The 23,519-nt window shown below is 34.0% G+C and overlaps 1 protein-coding gene across 9 annotated transcripts in view; it reads right to left on the bottom strand.

Annotated features, from left to right (window-relative positions):
- The window catches only part of NAALADL2 (N-acetylated alpha-linked acidic dipeptidase like 2), a 1,364,408-nt gene that overhangs the window by 304,909 nt on the left and 1,035,980 nt on the right, over positions 1-23,519 (bottom strand). For all 9 annotated transcript variants that reach the window (XM_058730531.1, XM_058730530.1, XM_058730533.1 and 6 more), the window contains 2 exons: positions 17,896-18,101; positions 13,102-13,221 (listed from right to left, as the gene is read on the bottom strand). In XM_058730531.1, the coding sequence (XP_058586514.1) occupies positions 13,102-13,221; positions 17,896-18,101 (326 nt within the window). The remainder of the gene's footprint in view (positions 1-13,101; positions 13,222-17,895; positions 18,102-23,519) is intronic.

Here is a 23,519-nt window from a genome sequence, read left to right as displayed (position 1 = left end):
AAATATTCTCTGTGGTTTTCTCTGAGCAAAATTATAGATTATTGTTTTTATTTTTGCTCATGTAATGTTAATAATTTTTCTACAATAAACTAACAAAAGGAGATAGCTTAGTTTTCAGGAAATCCTTTGTAATGTATGTAGTTCTTTATCAAGTTCCTATTTCTAGGATAAAGTGAAAATGCCAATCACCTTTATTGATCTTCAACAAAGATCTTGAGCCTGTCACCTCATTTTGAGATCCTGCAATATCTTATTATATTCTTAACTTATAATTACCTACTGAATATTAGTGAAACTTGCTTAACATTTTGGATGATGCACCATATACAGCTAGAAATTATGTCATTTTATTTCAAAGATGACTGAGTTTCATGTAACACATAATTTATAAATTAGTATCCTTTATTCAATTTCTGAAATTTTCAAACTAAACAATTCTGAATTACTTTACCTGGAAAAGTGTACTGTAGAAAAGGGTACTAGTTTTGATGCTGTGATTCTAAACTAGCTTTTCTTTATAATCTTCTCTAGGTTCATGTCTATTTCAGTTTTCCATCTGGGCTACTGCCACCTTTAACTCTTTCTGTATCAGCAATTGACTGTCACACATAAGTGATTTGGGGCTACTCAGGGTGAAATGGTTATCACAGATGAATGTGTCTACTTTCCATGTTTATGCAGTTACACTGATTTAAAAAAGAGTTGTAAATATCAAAACTGGACTTAAAATTGTCATGGTCTCTTATATTCATCAACTATTAATATATATAGTTTATAGATTTAGAGCCAGAATTTGTAAAGGCTCAATATGGATAAATAAGCAATAAACATGAAAGTTAACAACCCAGAAACTAAGTGCAGGCTGTCACATACATTATGCGACTAAACAAATAAACACAAATAAAGGATGAATTCACAAGTGAATTCTTACATAAATAAAGACTGGCTGGAGCAACCACCCATAAAAATGTTCAAGCCCTCTTCATGACACCTGTACAATGTTTGAGCACCTTTAGATAATTCATCCTTTTTGAGAATTCTTCCGTAGGCTGAATTGAAATTATTTCTCTACTCCTTGGAGACATACAGAAAATTGTTATCATGGCCCTCAGGACTATTGTTATATCAGGGTTAAAATAGCTTAATTTCTTCTGCTGTTCAATTTATTTTATCACCCTGGTCTTAAAATTATAATTTTCCTACAGTTAACAGTAGTAACTGTGGAGAGATTAGTGTCAAATTATAGGAATGCTTCAGGCTATAAATTTGCAGGTGAAATTCCAGATCAAAGGGAAGGAATAATCAGTGCCTTCAAGTCTTATCAGCATTGTATATTGAGGTGTGTTTCTGAAAAAGTATATGTGAATTGTAGATCTTGCCCTGTGAACAAATCCATTTTCAAAGTAAAGGGAGTGAATACTTATTTAAGTTTCTGTAAAAAATTCAATTTTTAGGTGCCTATGGGGTTTGTTTAAAGCAACATTTCCCTGACCATTTTCACATGATGCCTGTAGGAAAAAGGTTCTAGAGCAAAACAAGTCTGGGAAAGACTGCATGTTCTATTTACCTCTGGATCACTGTCATGCATAAGATACGTACTGAAGGTTCTACTTAGTATACCTTTCACAGCACACATTGGGCAGTATGAGTTTAAAGAAAGATTCATTATCACGTTTATTTGTTCAAGCATTCAGTTATTATTACTATATCAATTTCCTGCTGTTTCAGGTAACTCTTTCTTTTTAGCCAAAGCATTTATTTCCTTTGCTATTTTTACCAAAAGCCTATTTAGATTTTTCATTTTAGATTTTTTTCTTTGAAATCATTTAAGTTGTATATATTTAAAATGTATAAAATGATTTCATATACATAGATGTTGTAAAATTATTATCCAGGTCAAGATAATTAACATATCCATCACCTCACAGAATGAACATAGGTAATTGTATGTGTGTGTGTGCGTGTTTAGAACGCTTAAGATCTACTCTAAAAAATGTTTTAAGTATATAATGTTGTATTATTCACTATAGTCGCCATGCCACACATTAGTCCAGTTTCATTATTTTGCATTTGGGTATCCAATTTTCCCAACAGCATTTATTAAAGAGAATGTCCTTTCCCCATTGTATGTTCCTTGTACTCTGTCAAAAATTAGTTGACCATATATGCGTGGGTTTATGTGTATACTCTATTCTGTTCCATTGGCCTTTGTGCTTGTTTTTATACCAGTACCATTCTATTTTGATTAGTATAGCTTTGTAATACAGCTTTGAAATCAGGTAGTGCGATACTTCCAGACTTGTTCTTCTTTCTCAAGATGACTTTGGCTCTTTGAGGTCTTTTGAGGATCCACACAAATTTTAGGATAACTTTTTTCTATTTCTATGAAAAATGCCATCAGAATTTTTGTTAATGTTTATTTATTTATTTGAGAGAGAGAGTGATAGAGGCAGAGAGAGAGAGGAGTAGAAAGAGAGGGAGAGAGAATCCCAAGCAGGCTCTGAGCTGTTAGCACAGAGCCTGACGTGGAGCTTGATCCCACCACCCATGAGATTATGACCTGAGCTGAAATCATGAGTCAGACATTTAACTTACTGAGCCACCCAGGTGTGCCATCATTGGAATTTTGATCTAGACTGCATTGAACCTGTAGACCACTTTGTTAGCATGGCCATTTTAATAATAGCAATCCTTCTAACTTAAGAACATGAACTTTTTTCCATTTATTTGTGTCTTCTTCTTTTTCATCAATTTCTTACAGTTTTCAGTGTACATGTTTTTCACTCCTTTGATTAAATTTATCCCTAAGTATTTTATTGTGTTCATTGCTATTGTAAATGGCATTGCATTTTAAATTTCTCCATCAGGTAATTCATTGTTGGTATATAGGAAAAAATTATTTTGTTAAAAAACCAAGTGGGCCATTCAAATACAAAATATCAACACAAATACAAAATCGCTTGGTTAACATGCTCCTTTAAAATAGAAATAACAGAGGTGGCTGTGTGGCTCAGTCAGTTAAGCATCCAATTCTTAATTTTCGCTCAGGCCATGATCTCATGGTTCCTGAGTTCAAGGCCAGCATCAGGCTCCATGCTAAACAGTGAAGAGCTTGCTTCGGATTCTCTCTCTCTGTCCCTCCCCTGCTTACATGCTCTCTTTCAAAATAAATAAATAAACTTAAAAAAAAAACAGAAATAACAAACAAAAGCAAAGGAATCATAATTTATACAACTTACTTTTGGTAAGCACATGCCAATAGAAACTAAAATCATCCCAGTAGATATATTTGAAAAAAAATTTTTTAAGCATGAAACCATTTCTGTTTAATTTAATTACTCATAAAAATTTTAAATAAAATGTCATATATCATAAGGGCAAAACATTACTATTGTAACGGCTATATAGATACTTAATCGATGACATCAGTTAAGTTCGGTTTCTAACCAAAAGAGATTAAAGATCAAGTGGAGATAAAGGACAACTAGTTCACCAGAATAAGTTTCATTTTTTAAAATGGTAAAGTGTAGTATACTTCATTAATGATGCTGTATAGGTGATGCTGTATGTTCCTGGTACATACATATAGGTGAAACAGTTTTATCTAACCTGCCAGAAGTGGTGATTCACTAATACTTCTCCTGAGTAAATGGTTATTCTTTTGAGTCCTATAGAGGTCTGGTGTCTAATATACTAATCAAAATGTCAGACTGGGGCGCTTGGGCAACTCTGTCAGTTAAGCATCCAACTCTTGATTTCAGCTCAGGTCAAGATCCAGGGTTTGTGAGTTCGAGTCCTGCATCAGGCTCTGCACTGACAGCAAAGAGCCTGGGATTCTCTCTCTCTCTCGCTCCCTCTCTGTCCCTTGTGGGAATACAGAGGACAGAAGAGATAAAGTAAGGCAAGAGCAGTGCATGCTGAAGGCAGCACATTCTGAACCCAGTAGCTGCTCAGCCAAGGGAAAAACAAGACATGCTGGAAACAACATATGCTAAAAATAGCTGAAGTTTTTTCCTTCCAAGATGATGTATATGCATAGGCAGTCATGTAGTTAGGGTCATGGTATGTCTCACATGATATTATCTTATTTTTCTGTTTTCATTTTCACATACTATTGTTCACTCCCCAATAAATATAAGAGAACTACCCAAGTCAGGGCTTCACTCAGTCTTCTCCTGCTTAAAAGTTTTTCTTGGTGCAGTCCCTTTGGGGCTCTCATTGTTCCAAGCCATTTGGACTCAGTAACCCTTTCCTCTTGCATCACACTGAGTTGCACGACAGCCCCTTCCCTCCTCATGCTCTCTCTCTTTCTCTCCCTCAAAAATAAATAAATAAACATTTAAAAAAATCACACATTAGGGATGCCTATGTGGCTCAGTCATGTAAGCATATGGCTCTTGATTTACTCCCAGGTCATGAGCTTAAGGTTTGTGGGTTTGAGCCTCATCTGCTTGAGGTTTTCTCTCTTTCTCTTTTTGTCCCTCCCTGGCTTGCATTCTCTCTCTTAGTCAAAATAAATAAATAAATATTTTTAAAAAGTCACAGACTAAAACTAACTCAGCTAAAGCCATTTTAAGAATGTGACATTCATTTTGATTATATGGATGAGTTCACACTCAATTTATTAATATGTTAATATCTCTAATTGTTTGCCCTGTTCTTTGGCTATGTCATCCAAATATTTAAATCAGTTGCCTTCTGAAATTCAAGGTTTTAGCCAGTATCTGACTAAGACTTCCCTTGGTGTCTAGATTTAAATAAAAAGGGATTTACAAATTGCTAGCATATACTGAACAGAAAACCTTGTAAAACAGTAATAAACTGGAGGGATTGCTTGGTTTTAACACAAAGAAAAGTATTGTAAAACTATGAGATAGATTAACCTGCCAATAGAATCACAATTTTAAATGTGAGACTTTATTGAAGTGGTAAATTAGTGTAAGATAGGATTTTAAATCAGTTTATTAGTCTTTATGGTCACTTCAGTTGGCTACTGGTAGTAGAAGCAGCAAAAAGGAGGATAAATTAAGTAGAATTAAGTAGAATCTACTGAAAAGAGTTGTAATTTATAGTGAGCAAGAAATCACAGATAATTTCTCTCCTTAAAGACTAAACACAAGATAAAAACTAACAAAGATAAAAACAAATAGACAAATAAAAACTATGTCATGTATCATGAAAGACAAGCCAGTAGAGAACGTTTCACAGTCAGTTTTACTTTTATATTTTATGGGCAAGTAGAACAGAAATTAAGCTTTGTTTCAGTACTCTGTATTAAAATGATCAACAAGACAGAAAGGGAAAAAGAAAAGACAGCTATTTTAACTCGACCACTATACCTTCTGTACTCTACCACTTTGCATTTTGGTCAGTATTATGGACTCAATTGTCTCTTCCCAAAATTCAGGGGTTGAAAGCTAGCCAACAATGTGACCATACTTGGAGGTAGGGCCTTCAAGGTCATTAAAGTTAAATGAGAGCATAAGGAGGGAGCCCTAATCCAGTAGGACTGGCGTCCTTATAAGAAGTAGAAGAGACCCCAGGGATGAACATACACAGGGAAGAACATGTGAAGACACAGTGAGAAGCTTGTTTTTGCAAGACAAGGAGAGAGGCCTCAGGAGAAATTTGCCCTGCCTGAATCTTACCTGGACTTCTAGTCTGCAGACTCTAAGAAAACACATTTCTTTTCTTTCAGGAACCCACACTGTGGTATTCTGTTAGGGCAGCCATAGCATACTAGGACTAGTTATTTTAACTCCACAGTGTGTAAAAATAAAATCAAGAGAACAAAATTTAAGTTTTTTTTTAAATTTATTTTGAGAGAGAGAGAGATAGACTGCAAGTGGGAAGGGTCAGAGAGAGAGAAACAATCCCAAGTAGGCTCTGTGCTGTCAACGCAGAGCCCAATGGGGGGCTCAAATTCACAAACCATAGAAATTGTGACCTAAGCTGAAATCAAGAGGCAGACGCCTAACAGACTGAGCCACCCAGGTGCTCCTGAGAGAAAAAAAAATTAATTTAATAACTGTTTTTTTGAAAATCAGCCTTCTGGAAACTCAAGCATTTGAGCCAATTACCATCTAGGACTAAAATATCTCCTAGGTCTTGCTTCGACCCCTTAGAGAACAGTGACATGATCAGGCAGAATGGAAACCAGCCCTGTGGCACTTAGTAGCAACTGTACAAGTACCACAGCAGACACAGCTGTAGCAGTCCAGTACCCCTCCACACAAGAAAAAAATCAGAAGCATAACAAAGTTACACTTGATTTGAGCAAGGAAATGGAAATGGACATCATTTGTGTGATTTGAAAAGAAGCATTGGGTGGTTCAGTAAAAGAGCAGTTCGTTTACATGATCAAAATATTGGGCCTTGACAAGACAGACCGCTAAATTTCCTCAAGATTCTGAGTATATTCAATCTTTTTGCCACTGTTATATGATGCATGATTCTGAATTAAACTGATTTCATTTGCGTCTTTCCTGTGAATTCCAGTATAGCCCTATCACACTCACCCCTATATTTTAGCTACTTATGCATGTCTTAGGTTTGTGGTAAAGTCATAAGCTCCAGAGTAACAGGGACATTTCATCTGCAATTTTGTTCCCTACAATACCTACAACAATATCATATACAGTTGGGTTCTTTATAAAAATATTTATCATATTTTAGAGCTCTGAAACAGACTGTGCTATTCATAATGAAGTAATAATGTAGTTTGGTTCTGGGCTCAATGCTCTAATGTATGCAGTTGAATTGAGATATATGTACTATATTTTCTAGTGGGCAGTTCTTGGTATTAAAAAATAAAACATGAAAATTTAAAAAAAACACTATAAAACTGAAAAACAGCTTTGCTACTTTTTTCATGGCCTAAAAACATAACAACAACATTGTGCATCATGTGGACAGTTTTACAACATTGATGCAATAGTTTGGTGTTGATCAGGTTTGCCAGTGTCTCACAGGTGTTTCAAAAGTGACATTTAAGAAGAATATAGCGAGATTGACTACTTTCATATGTACAAATGCTTGAGGCTTCCCCAAAATAACCTCTTAGAAAGTTCTTCACTATTTACTTGAGATTTATAGAGCACTGACTAATATATGGATGATGATCAAATTCTATTTTTATAAAGGCAAAATCAATACCTTCTGTGAACTATGAAAAATTATTTCAAAAAATAAAGGTGAAACAGCAATATATATATATATATAGTATATATATTGTATATCTATATATATATATATATATAGAGAGAGAGAGAGAGAGAGAGAGACAGAGAGAGACAGAGAGACAGAGAGACAGAGAGTCAGAGGGACAGAGAGAGATATATGTTAGTATCATATCCTAATATTTAAAATTATTATTTGGGGAGTAATCTTATTTTATCTTTAATTTCACAACTAAATTTGCATGAAGACAGTTGTGTTTCATTAACTAAGAGGACATTGACCTATATATCCTTTATTGAACATTTAAGGAGTCAATGGAAATTATTTTCAAAGAAGATTTTTCTTAAAAAATGGATCTTAAAAGATCTTTTATTCCCTTTTTATTCCCTACTCATTTAGGAGGCATCGGGACTCTATTCATCTCTATAGAATATTATATAATCCACAGTAGAATGAAAAGTATCTCTATCTACTATCTATCTATCTATCTATCTATCATCTATCTCACTCAAATGCTTGTGAATGAGAGAGTAGATAATAAAGGTTTATAATGCTCTTTAAACATCAATACCAAATTAAGTTCGCCATGCTTTATATCAGATTCTGGAAAAACAAATGCTGTTTAGAAGATTTGTATAAGATTAATAATTAAGGTATGTTGCTACAGGAAGAGAGTGAAATGTCAAGCCACAGACTGGAAGAAGAATTCACAACAAAAGACTTAGTTCATTTAAAATGTTTTACTGGAAGGGTGCCTGCATGGCTCAGTTGGTTAAGTGCCTGACTTTGAAATCTCTGTCCCCCTCTCTCTCTGGCCCTCCCCAGCTTTCTCTCTCTCTCTCTCTCTCTCTCTCTCTCTCTCTCTCTCTCTCTCAAATAAACATTAAAAAATAAATAAAATGTTTTAATGGATTCTGTCAAAAATTTGTTGTTTTATGTAATTAACTTACTTTTTTGATATGATGTGTCTATAATGTGTCTATAATGCACATTACCACTATAAGTTTAAAAAAAGTTTCATAGCAGCACTTTTAACAATAGCCAAATTATGGAAAAAGACTAAATGTCCATCAACTGATGAATGGATAAAGAAATTGTGGTTTATATACACAATGGAATACTACGTGGCAATGAGAAAGAATGAAATATGGCCTTTTGTAGCAATGTGGATGGAACTGGAATGTTATGCTATGTAAAATAAGTCATACAGAGAAAGACAAATGCCATATGTTTTCACTCTTATGTGGATCCTGAGAAACTTAACAGAAGACCATGGGGGAGGGGAAGGAAAAAAAAGTTAGAGAGGGAGGGACCCAAACCATAAGAGACTCTTAAAAACTGAGAACAAACTGAGGGTTGATGGGGGGATGGGAGGGAGTGGAGGGTGTGTGATGGGTATTGAGGAGAGCACCTGTTAGGATGAGCACTGGGTGTTATATGGAAACCAATTCAACAATAAATTTCATATTAAAAAAAGTTATTTCCCTGTATTTTTGTATACTAAAATGTAAATAAGTAAAATATTACTATGAAGTTAATATTTTTGCAAAGGATACAGCGAGGTAATTTATAATTTGAAAATATATAGCAACTTCTGAAATAGGGATTTAAAAATATTTATATTTAATTTTTAGTTTTTCAAATGGAGATTTTTTAATTTCAAAAGTTACAAGCTGCTTTAAGTGAACTAATTATTATTTTTTGGGAAAATATTGGTAGCACAAAGAAAGCAGAAATGCTGGTTCAAAATGGTAACAAAAGTAACAGGAAAAAACCAACCACATAAAGCCTTAGTTTTTGCCTCTTATTTACTGTTCAGTGGGTAGCTCACTGGTAGATTATTACTCCTTTCAGAAGACAAACTAATTTATTAGTTATCAGTGTTACAATTTAGAAAAACTGTTTTTTTTGAGTTTTTTTTTTCAAGTGATCATGAAAATTTCCAAATAAATACAAAAGAAGAGAGGGCAGTACAATGAAATCTCATGTTCCTATTATTTAGCTTTGGTAACCATCAGCTTTTCATTATTCTTTAGGTAATTTTTTTTTAACATCGATCTTTCATGAGTTCTAAGAAAAAGCTGTAGTCACTGGTAGTAGATTCAGAGTCACCAAACCTATCTGAATCCTCAAAAAATTGCATCCTCTCCACTCAGTATGATTTAGTTCAAATTTAGTAGACTAACTTCAGAGAAATGGCTTCTTTTCTTAATGTCAGTCCTCAAAATCAAAGCTAGAATACCAAAGTGGAGGAAGAGCTACAAATGTATGTTGCGTTCATCCCAGACATGATTGACTTGTTTTCCTTGTCAGAGATGTTGTAAAAGTACTGACTCATGTAACAACATGGGCATACTTTAACATGATCTCACAGTTCATGGGTTCAAGCCCCACATGGGGCTTTGCACTGACAGGAGCCTGCTTTGGATTCTCTGTCTCTGTCTCTGTCTCTCTCTCTGTGCCTCTCCACTGCTCATGCTCTTTCTCTTTCTCAAAATTAAACATTAAAAAAAATTAAGAATCATTATGCTAAGTAAAAGAAGTCACACAGAAAGGACTATATACTGAAAGGTTCCATTATTTATGCTATTCTGAAAGAAAAAAAAAACATTTGGGCAAAAATCAGATCAGTCTTTGCCAGGAACTAGAGAAGAAGAGAGGAGACTGAATACAAAGGGCTACGATGGGAAATTTTTGAGATGGAAATACTGTGTATCTTGATTGTCATGGTGTTTACCTGCTTGTACACATGGTGTTTACCACTTGTACACTTGTACCTGCTTGTACAAGTAAATAAGTACACTTGTCAAAATTCATCAACCTGATACTTAAGAAGGGAGAACATTAGTTACTATATGTAAATTATTATTTTGATTCATCCAGTAAATCTAAATTAAACAAAAATAATAGCATATCAATATCTAATGGGCCAAGGACAATGAAACTGTCATCTTCCTTGATCGGGATAACACATTATTAGTGAAATTTGAACAGGTATTTGATTTAGGGTAACTACTTCACTTTTATTTTTTCTTACCAAGCTGATAGTCCATTAAAATATCCTATAATATACGGGCACCTGGGTGGTTCAGTTCGTTGAGCATCTGACTTTGGCTCAGGTCATGATCTCATGGTTTGTGAGTTCGAGCCCAGCTTCAGGTTCTGTGCTGACAACTCAGAGCCTGGAGCCTGCTTTGGATTCTCTCTCTCTCTCTCTCTCTCTCTCTCTCTCTCTCTCTCTCCCTCCCTCCCCCACTAGTGCTGACTTTCAAAAATAAATAAATGTAAAAAAAAACTATCCTATAATTGTAGAGTCTTTAAAATAAATGTAGTACTGTATATTAAACTTTAAAGACTACATCTGATATACTTATTTCTGTCACATGGACTTAGAAAGTTTTGTTTTTTTGATTCTGCACATTGCTATACAAGAGTACCTAAAATTCTGTATAATCTTATGTCATTCACAATTTAGTCAGCATGCTTTATAAAAAAAATATTGTTCTTTGTAGAAAAATAATTTTTAATTTGTTTCTGCTTGGTTGTTTGGTCTATACTACCTTATATGAAACATGTGTTTGCATATGGTAACAGAATCTAAGTAAAATGATGAAATACAGAGGTCCTGAAGATTAATAAAATATCTTTGTCTTTGTCTGTAAAGTTACTTATGTTCTGATGTTATAATCGGTTAATCAGTTCCTTTCTTTTGAAAGAAATGTTTTAAATCTTTCTTTTTAAAATGCCACTGGTGTTACATTATTTTAAATTATACAAATTACTGTGAGGTTTTGTTTCCTTCAATTCTCTTTCCCTTTATATTTTTAAGTGTGTTGACACATTTTAATGAAAAATACTGGCATTGAATTATTGTATGTAAAATATATCTTAAATTACCCTGTATATTTGCTTTGTGTTAATAAAACTCAATATAGATAGTTAAGTAATTCCCATTTTTTAAAATTGCATATGCTTTTGTTTTTTTAAATCTCTGATAATCCTACCTATCTAAATTGTCCTATAGAACATACATATACTCTCTTTCAACTGAAAGGAATTTTTCTTTGAATAATTTAGAATTTATATACTAATTCTTGGATTAGTATAGAAATATTTTAAACTATAGAACAAAAACTGTCTTCCCCCAAACAGATAAAAAGGTACATCTTCCATGTCACTATTCATTACTGTACTTTTAGATAATTGGGTTTAAATGCTAATATTTTACAGTTCTCTGTTATAAGATGGTGCAAAAACATTTTAAATAGCATTTTATTCTCAGAAATTTCTATAGATAAATATTTCTCTAGATTTTATAGCACTTAACAGTTTTTAATTTATATTTGCTTATGAATTTCAATGATTACATATTTTCCAAGGTTCTCAAAATATAAATATTGTAACACATGAGAAGGAAAAGACAAATTTTAAACTAACCTGCCCCAGTTGCGAGATACTTGAGCTAATGCTATCCTCCTTGATATCTCACTTGTACAGAAATATCTTAACTTTCCAAGAGAGACATCTGCTGATTTTCTTTTGAGTTTTTTCAGGCAGGTAGGAGAGTCAGAATGCAAAGCAGTACAAAGTACATGAGGAATTCACTTACAGAACTGGATATAATTTAGGGCATGCACACTGAGGTTTGGCTGATCTCAAATGTACAGATTTATCCATTTCATCTTTCATAATGTCCTCTTTATTATACTACATATGGAAATGTCAATGAAAACTATTAAACTAGAAAATACTTTATGAAAGTCATAAAATGTTAGTTTGCATTACATTTCAATCAGGCATTATGGCTAATCTAAAGCACTGTTCATTATCTCTCTTTTTTTCTAGTTCAGTTTCTATGACACTCACTGGAAACCGCAGGCATTGAAAAGGTCATTTCGAATACACACCAATAACCTTTTGGGGTGGGAGGAAACCACCCTCCAGTGGTGGCATGATTACTTTCATTCTGAAGAATAACATGTATCATTTTATCTGTAGTATAAGTCATAAAAAGATTGAAAAATAAAAGCATGAACTCAACTAACAAACAGGAAAGATGTTCTGGAAAATTATTTGAAACAGACCAGAAGTAACAAAATTTAAAATAAATAAATAAATATCTCTAGTGAGACATTATCACAAACTACATGATTATTTTTCAAGTTACATTTTAGGAAAATGAATGCTGTCCTTTCCCATAGTATTTTTCAAATAATATTTTCTAAATATCTTTAATTAGTTATCACTATATTCTAGGAACTAGACATAGATCCTGCTTTTAGGCAGAGTACAATATTGTTGAAAACATAGGGCAGGTCCCAAATTTGCTCAAAACGTGAATGAGGGGGGAGAAATCTAAAAGTAACCAAATTTACCACAAAATGTCAAGATCAATAGAATTGGGAACTTGAAATCTGAATTTCAATTTTTAAGAAATAAATTTATATTTTTATATATGTTCTCTATAACTATAAAATTTTATCTACAACTATCACCATAGCAAATGCAGGATGCAGAATTGCAGAACATAAGAAATTGGTTAAAGGAATATTGATAAAAAATTAGTAATAGATAGTTCCTTAAAACAGATGGTTTGGCGGCTCCTGGATGGCTCAGTTGATTAAGTGTCCGACTCCCGATTTCAGCTCAGGTCATGATCTCACGGGTCATGAGATCAAGCCCAATGCAGGGCTTGGTGCTGACTATGTGGAGCCTGCCTAGTATTCTCTCTCTCTCTCTGTCTGTCTGTCTCTCTTGTGTGCGCTCAAAATAAATAAATAAGTAAGTAAGTAAATGAATAAATAAATAATAAAAATATAGATGGTTTTATGCATATTAAAAAAGTGAAAACATCAAGATATACCAATTATGGAGAATAGGCACTTTTGTATGATCGTTTTATTAAAAACTAGTTCATCTTACCTCTACCACCAGTTGCTGAAGAGATGGTGAAGCTACAGAATATAGACTTGAGTTACCCCTTATGGGACTATGGAGACTAATGTAAGCCACAACATTTCTCTGCAGAACCTTCCTGAAATCCTGAAACAAACAAACAAAAAAATCTTTATCATGATAAAAGTAACAGATTCCAATTTATCATTTATATGTTGAATAAGAAATACTTTCTACTAAAAATCACCATAGTATACAACTGTTTTTAAAAAATCTATTCTGTTAGAGTGTACAAAGGTCATAAAAGGATTTTAAATAAAGAGGGTAAGGAGTTACATATCATATATGACAAAATATTTTTTTAATGTTTATTTATTTTTGAGAGAGACAGAGACAGAATGTGAGTGGGTTGGGGCAGAGAGAGAGGGAGACACAGAATCTGAAGCAGGCTCCAGGCTCTGAGCTGTCAGCAAAGAGCCCGACGCAGGGCTCGAACTCACAAGCTGTGAGATCATGACCTGAGTCAAGGTCAGACGCTCAACTGACTGAGCCACCCAGGCTCCCCATGACAAAATAATTTTAAGCACGTTCCTGAAAAAAGTCAAATTTTAAAAGAAAATGCTCTTAAATGGTTAACATTGTATGTGATTCAACTTTAGGATACAGAATGGAAAGTTTGCTCTAGACACAGAACTTGATTTTATAGTTATTGAATTAGAGAATAATTCATGGGTAAACTATTTCAGTGATTAATCAAACTAGGCCTTTCCTTTGAGACAATGAGCTAATTTTTACATAAGTGGCTCTTTATTCTGAGTAAAATGGGGCATAATACACCTTTGTCCCTGCACATATTACCTGAAATAAAACCTGATACATTTTATCCACATGAGTAGCATAAAATGATTTCAGCAGAATGGTTTCTCTACTTCTCTGCTGAACTATTCCCCAAACTGAATACCACTAAGCCTATTAATAAGGTGCACTAAGAAGGTCTTCTATTATTTTCCTCCTTTCTTGCACAAATATTTAATGACTAATCATCATGGTGACAATTCTATGGAAATGACTTAAAAACTGAACAACTTCATGTCTTAGGAACTTACTTTTCTTTCTCCAACCCTATGAGATGGAAGACTATAAGGGCATGTGCACCTAACAAATCAATAATATTATCCCTATTTCAAGTTGAACATTCAGCTATACCTCTGCAAGAGAGCTGAAAAGACATTTCATTTAAAATAAATATTTCTTTTGAGACAGAGAGAAAGAGGAGAGAGGGAGAGAGAGAGAGAATGAGGAGGAGGGGCAGAAGGAGAGAGGGAGAGAGAGAGAGAGAGAGAGAGAGAGAGAGAGAGAGAGAGAGTCCTAAGCAGGCTCCACACTGTCAGTGCAGAGCCCAACACAGGGCTCAAATTCATAAACAGTGAGATCATGTACGACCTGAGCCAAAAGCAAGAGTTGGACACTTAACTAACTGAACTACTCAGGCACACCTAAAATTAGTAAATACTTTAAATGAATAGGAATGATGACCTTAAGCTTAAATACTCTGCTTTACACATAATACTGTTTAAAAAAAGATGTCCCTTAAAAAATTGTTCAACAAGTGCTGTGGAAAAACAGCACTTTTTTTTTTTACATATTTACATACTACCACATAGACACTATATATATATATATATATATATATATATATATATATATATGGTATACATATATATGTATATATATATATAGTATGCATATATATGTATATATATATAGTATGTATATATATAGTATATATAGTATATATATATAGTATATAGTATATATACTATATATATAGTATATATATATATACACAAACACATACATATATATATATGTTAGTCCATTTAACACTCATGAGAACCTCATGCTAGTATATTCATTGGAGGATCAAGTCTTGGAGAAATTAATTTTGCCTAAGACCATCCATGTTATGTCAGAAAGAATTTGAAGTCTGACTTTTGACTGTAACATCCACAGTAGCCTGTGAAAAATGAAGCATCTTGAATAGAAGAAATGGTGCTTTTCTTTAGTAAATGGTACTATTTTATTTAACAATGGTACTATTTATTTAGTAACAAGTATGATAATTTTCCTCAAGGATCAAGATTATTATTGATTCAATTAAAAAAATAAAAATAACTCTATCACTATAAATTCCAGTTTTAAGTCTATTGACCAATATCACCTAACCTTTTTAATTACAACTATGGGTTCCAAGGTGTTCCTGTGCAAGCAAAATTAAATAGGGCAATACGACATGTCAACAGGTGCTTTCCTTACTCAGCTTCACTAGGAAAACAATTTAGAGCTTACATTGACTTTAGTCTAAAAGAAAAAGTTTTATTCTTAGGGGTAGTTTGGTAAAAGTAGACAGAATGGAAAAGCTAATAGTTTCCTAAATTCCTTCTCAGCCAGATAGTTACAAAATGGCTTTATGAACAGTATTGTAATAATCTTCTGAGATAGAGTAATTTTATATAGTATACTCTATGAGCCAATAATCATATCTATATGTTATTCACCATGTTCCTATTCACCATTTTCTTTACTCATATATCTTTGCCTACCTAGTCATGGAAAAAGTAAGAAAATGACTGAATGAATAGTTAGTTGCCAAACATGCATACACACATAAATATGTTAGAACAGAGGTCCCTACTCTAACTGAATGTAAGAGATTTTTTTTGACATAAATACTTTTTCCTATGAACTCCTACATTATAGATTTTTTAGTTGTATCTACTGATAGAGAAAATACAAAATTATTAAAAGATAAAATGAATTCAGTAAAGCTTACAAATAAATTTATATTTTATTAACCACAAAAAAAACTACTTAATTTGAAAATATAATTGCTTACATACATGTAAGGCCATAATATTGATTCAACTTACAAACTATGATGTTTGATGCTCAAATAAATTCAAAGACTTTTTGCAATAAACTTCCCCATGCATAGGGGCTCAGGATATATAAGTTTAGAATGTCTGTTGTTGGACAAGCCTAATTTGAGAAAGAACATAGTTTAGGAATATACATGCTAATTTAGGATTAACACAAATTTATTATAAAAGTTACTAGATAGATATGGAGAAGGCTATATGATACAGTGGAATAAATTTTTGGAATTTGAAAAGAATCTTGAAGATACTTTTTAAAAACACACCTTACTGTTGCAAGAAAACTAAAGTATTGTTTTCTTTATGATTAAAAACATTAAATACTAAAATCAGCCCAATTCACATATATATTCCCCAAGTTGCATAACTTGATTATGTCTTTAAAGTAAGTAATTTGGAATAGAAGTTTGAGAGGTTGGTTTAGCTATTACATTTGCCATCTTACTAAAAATTTGTCAATTTAAAAAGGTTCTTTCATCAATGGAATTTGTTCATTTGAATTAGTTCTTTTGAATATGGAATAAACATTCACACAACTAATTTGAGTATAGAAAAGTATTCTAATTTGCAATTTGTATATCTTGATAAATTTTACACTAAAATTTTCCCACTTTTAAGACTTCTTATTTTTCAAATTAAAAAAGATGCTTGCTATTTTCTTTTGTATATTTTTGATATTTTCTTTATAGTCAATAGACATTTTATCTTTGTTGTGAGTACTTAAATAAAAAAATGAAATAATAGAATTTGCCCTTAGATATTTAGGATTCTTTTTTCCCCAAAGCTGAGGCAGCAAACAAACTAGAATATCAAATTGTTTTATTTTCCTAGATAAAATTGTATAGATTTTTCCCCTACATTTTCCCACTAAACTTCTTTTTAAAAAAAAAATCACGAAGTAAATAGAATATCTGAGAGTTTTACAATATTTTCATTATTTTTAATATGGCATCAATCCAATTATTGGTTGTTATATCCCATTAAAAATACAGTGCATCTGTGAAACAGAGACATATCAAAAGGTTTGAAACTTAAATATTCCAGTGGTATTCTAACAATGATCCACTGCATGCTGGATTTCATTTGAATAAAGGCTTCCTAAGGTAGCTTAGATAGATAGATAGGTTAATAGGTAGATGCAGAAGAGACAGAAAGATAGAGGTATAAGAGTAGGAAGATTGAGGGGTACCTAGGTGGCTCAGTCAGTTAAATGTCCAACTTTAGCTCAGGTCATGATCCCATGGTTCGTGAATTCGAGCCCCACCTGGGGCTCCATGCTGACAGCTCAGAGCCTGGAACCTGCTTCAAATTCTGTGTCTCCCTCTTTCTCTGTCCCTTCCCAAATTGCTCTCTCTCTCTCTCTCAAAAATAAATAAACATTAAAAAATAAAGAATAGGAGAATTGAGTAGAGGGAGGGAGGAAGACAGGGAAGAAGAAAGGAAACCAATATTTTGAGGCCAATCTACAAATTGTAGAGCCAAGATATAATGCTAGAGTAGTAGACATTTAACATAACAGATTGTTTCCTAATTCCAGATAATTGCTAGAAAGTTAAAAAGAAAAAAAGTAATTGCATGCATCACTTGACCTTTTCTTGTCCAGTAATTGTCAACCTGTCTAAGAAGAAATACAATAACCAGGCAAACACAATTGTGGGTATATCATAGTCTATAGGTCTGGTAGCAGCAAGAGTAAGGTAGTTGCAGGTCATACATAATTCACTGTGATCTAATTCCCCCTCATTTTTACAGGTGATCTCAACAAATTAGCAGATGGTTGAGAGGCACATTCTTATCCTTGATTTTGACAACTTTGTTTTGTCAGTCAAAAAGAGACAGTGAGTGCACGAGAGCCAGAAGAACATACTAATTAATGTACATTTACCTCTCCCCATTCATATGAGCCAATATTGCCAAAAGCTGTTCCTCCCCACGAACAGAAAACAATTGTGCGGTCTGGTCTCCACCCTCTCTTAACTCTTAACATCAAGGCCCGGATAAAAGCTGTGATTATGGCAGTGCTGCTGGCCCATTCTTGTCCATAATAACTGTATGCAGTGTGATGGCGGCTGCCAACTACGATATACCGATCTGGAAACAGAAGAAAACAAGAAAACAAGGGCCATTAACACAAAATATAAATCCTAACAATAAATTTAATGACATTTACATAATCCTATTGCACAACCGAGCAACAATTATGTAAAATTGTTCTAATAATTAAGACTACTTTAACATTTTTCACCCACTGTCTTGATTCACACATCTGTGTATATCAAAGCAGAGGCAGCTGCTGAACTCAATTATGATTCCAAAGCTTAGATCCATATTACTGTCCTTTACAACACGCATTTTAATTAATGAAGTATACAAATACGCCACAATGAAACCTTTATCTAACATTTTTCCAGAATCATAGTGGGAAGTGCCCTGTAAACAATGTGTGTATGCTCAGTAAATATTAATGAACTATTAATACATATGAGGGAGTGCTTATCAGTAGCTATAAATATTAAATAATGTGGTAGTCATATATGGATTTTGAAAAAATCCAAATGAAGTATTTAGGAAATTAATTATAGCTTCCAACTTATAGTTTTATCTCCTCTCTCTGAAGAAAAAAAAAATCAACATCAAAAGTCATCCAACTACTGTAAAAGTTTCCTTCCCTTCCCTTCCCTTCCTTTTCTTCTTTTTTAGAGAGAGACTGAGCACAAAAGGGGGGAAAGGACAGAGGGAAAAAGGGACAGAATCTTAAGCAGGCTGCATGCTCAGTGTGGAGTCAGATGAGGGCTTAAATCCCATGAAACTGGGATCATGACCTGAGTTGAAATCAAGAGTCAGACGCTCAGCCAACTGAGCCACTCAGGCACACCTGTAAAAGTTATCTTTTCACATATTTCATATAATCATACAAAATCCATTAGATACAACATGAAAAAGATCTGCATGACACATAGATGGGGCCTGCTCAATATACGTTACAGACTATTGCCAATAATAAGGTAGAATAAAAGCATATCTCCAGAGTTTCCTCTGATTTTGTTACCTTTGAATGCTATTGGTATAGAACTATATTTATTTCACTAAATAGTCCTATACTTTCATGTAAAAGGTTTCTTCACCGAGTGTTATTTTATTCAGAGATGTCCCATAGCTCAATGGTGCAGACTTTGAAGCCAGCCTTCTTGCGTTTGGATCCAGCCTATTCAATTTGCTAGTTATATGACCTTGGGAAGCTTATCTAAACTCTTTATGCCTTAATTTCTCCAGTATAAAATCAAAATACAAATGGTACATACATTATTCAGTTCCTTTGAGTTTTATTTTTTAATTTTTTAAAAATATAATTTATTATCAAATTGGCTTCCATATAACACCCAGTGCTCATCCCAACAAGTGCCTTCCTCAATGCCCATCACCCACTTTCCACTCTCCCCCATCCATCAACCCTCAGTTTGTTCTCTGTATTTAAAAATCTGGTATGGTTTGCCTCCCTCCCTCTCTGTTTGTAACGTTTTTTCCCTCTTCCCCTCCTCCATGGTTTTCTGTTAAGTTTCTCAAGATCTACATCTTGGAACATATGAGTGAAAACATATGGTTTCAGTCTTTCTCTGACTGACTTATTTCACTCAGCATAATACCCTCCAGTTCCATCCACATTGCTACAAAAGGCCAGATTTCATTCTTTCTCATTGCCAAGTAGTATTCCATTGTGTATATAAATCATATTTTTTTATCAATTCATCAGTTGATGGACATTTAGGCTCTTTCCATAATTTGGCTATTGTTGAGAGTGCTGCTATAAACATTGGGGTACATGTGCCCCTATGCATCAGCACTCCTGTATCCTTTGGGTAAATTCCTAGCAGTGCTATTGCTGGGTCATAGGGTAGTTCTATTTTTAAATTTTGAGGAACCTCCATACTGTTTTCCAGAGTGGCTGCACCAGTTTGCATTCCCACCAACACTGCAAGGGGATTCCCGTTTCTCCACATCCTCGCCAGCATCTATAGTCTCCTGATTTGTTCATTTTAGCCACTCTGACTGGTGTGAAGTGATACCTCATTGTAGTTTTTATTTGTATTTCCCTGATGATGAGTGACATTGAGCATCTTTTCGTGTGTCTGTTTGTCATCTGGATATCTTCTTTGCAAAAGTGTCTACTCATGTCTTCTGCCCATTTCTTCACTGGGTCATTTGTTTTTTGGGTGTGGAGTTTGGTGAGTTCTTTATAGATTTTAGATACTAGCCCTTTATCCAATATGTCATTTGCAAATATATTTTCCCATTCTGTTGGTTGCCTTTTAGTTATGTTGATTGTTTCCTTTGCAGTGCAGGAGCTTTTTATCTTGATGAGGTCCTAATAGTTCATCTTTGCTTTTAATTCCCTTGCCTTTGGAGATGTGTTGAGTAAGAAATTGCTGTGGGTGAGGTCAAAGAGGTTGTTGCCTGCTTTCTCCTTTAGGGTATGGTTTCCTGTTTCACATTCAGGTCCTTCATCCATTTTGAGTTTATTTTTTGTGAATGGTGTAAGAAAGTGTTCTAATTTCATTCTTCTGCATGTTGCTGTCCAGTTCTCCCAGCACCATTTGTTAAAGAGACTGTGTTTTTTCCGTTGGATACTTTTTCCTGCTTTGTCAAAGATTAGTTGGCCATACTTTTGTGGGTCCAATTCTGGAGTCTCTATTCTATTCCATTGGTCTATGTGTCTGTTTTTGTACCAATACCATACTGTCTTGATGATTACTGCTTTGTAGTAGAGGCTAAAGTCTGGGATTGTGGTGCCTCCCGCTTTGGTTTTCTTTTTCAATATTACTTTGGCTATTTGGGGTCTTTTGTGGTTCCATACAAATTTTAGGATTGTTCTAGCTTTGAGAAGAATGCTGGTACAATTTTGATGGAGACTGCATTGAATATGTAGATTGCTTTGGGTAGTATTGATATTTTGATATTTTAAAAATACTTATTCTTCCAATCCATGAGCACAGAATGTTTTTCCATTTCTTTGTATCTTCTTCAATTTCCTTCATAAGCTTTCTATAGTTTTCAGCATACAGATCTTTTACACCTTTGGTTAGGTTTATCCCCAGGTATTTTATGGTTCTTGGTGCAATTGTTAATGGATCAATTCTTTATTTCTCCTTCTGGTTCTTCATTATTGCTGTATAAAAATACAACCAATTTCTGTATGTTGATTTTGTACCCTGTGACTTTGCTGAATTCATGTATCAGTTCTAGCAGTCTTTGGGTGGAGTCTGTCAGGTATTCCATGTAGAGTATTATGCTGTCTGTGAAAAGTGAAAGTTTGACTTCTTCTTTGCCAATTTTGATGCCTTTTATTTCATTTTGTTTTCTGATTGCTGATGCTAGGAATTCCAACACTATGTTAAACAACAATGGTGAGAGTAGAAGTCCCTGTTGTATTCCAGATCTCAGGGGAAAAGCTCTCAGTTTTTCCGCATGAGGATGATATTAGCTGTGGGCTTTTCATAAATGGCTTTTATGAAGTTTAAGGATGTTCCTTCTATCCCAACATTCTTGGGGATTTTTATTAGAAAGGATGCTGTATTTTGTCAAATGCTTTTTCTGCATCGATTGACAGGATCATATAGTTCTTAGCCTTTCTTTTATTAATGTGATGTATCACATTGATTGATTTGCAAATATTGAACCAGCCCTGCAGCCCAAGAATGAATCCTACTTGATCATGGTAAATAATTCTTTTTATATGCTGTTGAATTCGATTTGCTAGTATCTTGGTGAGAATTTTTGCATCTATGTTCATCAGAGATATTGGCCAGTAGTTCTCTTTTTTTGTTGGTCTCTGTCTGGTTTTTCTTCATACTTCACAGAATGAGTCTGGAAGTTTTCCTTCCATTTCTATTTTTTGGAACAGCTTGAGACGGATAGGTATTAACTCTGCTTTAAATGTCTGGTAGAATTCCCTAGGGAAGAGTCCAGTTCTTTTATTTGTTGGGAGATTTTTGATAACTGATTCAATTACTTCACTAGTTATGGGTCTGTTCAAATTTTCTATTTCTTCTGGTTTGAGTTTTAGTAGTATGTGGGTGTTTAGGAACTTGACCATTTCTTCCAGGTTTTCCAGTTTGTTGGCATATAATTTTTCATAGTATTCCCTGATAATTGCTTGTGTTTCTGAGGGACTGGTTGTAATAAATCCATTTTCATTCATGATTTTATCTATTTGGGTCCTCTCTCTTTTCTTTTTGAGATGCCTAGCTAAGGTTTATCAATTTTGTTTATTTTCTCAAAAAACCAACTCTTAGTTTCATTTATCCATTCTACTGTTTTGTTTTTGTTTTGTCTTGTTTTGTTTTATTTTTGGATTCTATATTGCTTATTTCTGCTTTGATCTTTATTATTTCTCTTCTTCTGCTGGTTTTGGGGTGTCTTTGCTGTTCTGCTTCTATTTCCTTTATGTGTGCTATTAGATTTTGTATTTGGGATTTTTCTTGTTTCTTGAGATAGGCCTGCATTACAAATGTATTTTCTCTTAGGACTGCCTTTGCTGCATCCCAAAGGGTTTGGATTGTTGTGTTTTCATTTTCATTTGTTTCCATATATTTTTTAATTTCTTCTGTAATTGCCTGGTTGACCCCTTCATTATTTAGTACAGTGTTCTTTAACCTCCATGCTTTTGAAGGTTTTCCAGACTTTTTCCTGTGGTTGATTTCAAGTTTCATAGCATTGTGGTCTGAAAGTGTGCATGGTATGATCTCAATTCTTTGGTATTTATTGAGGGCTGTTTTGTGACCCAACATGTGATCTATCTTGGAGAATGTTCCATGTGCACTTGAGAAGAAAGTATATTCTGTTGCTTTAGGATGCAGAGTTCTAAATACATCTGTCACAGCCATCTGGCCCAATGTATCATTCAGGGACATTGTTTCTTACTGATTCTGTGTCTAGATGATCTGTCCATTGTTGTAAGTGGAGTATTAAAGTCCCCTGCAATTAGCACATTCTTACCAATAAGATTGCTTTTGTTTGTGATTGTTTTATATATTTGGGTGCTCTCAAATTCGGTGCATAGATATTTATGTTGTTAGCTCTTCCTGATGGATAGACCCTGTAATTATTACATAACACCCTTCTTCATCTCTTGTGACAGCCTTTAATTTAAAGTCTAGTTTGTCTAAGTATGGCTACACCAGCTTTCTTTTTTTTTTTTAATTTTTTTAATGTTTATTTATTTTTGAAAGAGAGAGAGAGAGTGTGAGCAGAGGAAGGGCAGAGAGAGAGGGAGACACAGAATCTGAAGCAGGTTCCAGGCTCTGAGCTGTCAGCACAGAGCCTGATGTGGGGCTTGAACCCACGAACTGTGAGATCATGACCTGAGCCGAAGTCGGATGCTTCACCAGCTGAGCCACCCAGGTGGTCATACACCAGCTTTCTTTTGACTTCCAGTAGCAGGATAGATAGTTCTCCATCCTCTCACTTTCAATCTGAAGGTGTCCTCAGGTCTAAAATGGGTCTCTTGTAGTC

This window comes from Neofelis nebulosa, chromosome 5, assembly GCF_028018385.1.
Source record: "Neofelis nebulosa isolate mNeoNeb1 chromosome 5, mNeoNeb1.pri, whole genome shotgun sequence".
Classification (NCBI taxonomy): Eukaryota; Metazoa; Chordata; class Mammalia; order Carnivora; family Felidae; genus Neofelis; species Neofelis nebulosa.
This window is presented reverse-complemented; position numbering and strand designations above follow the sequence as displayed.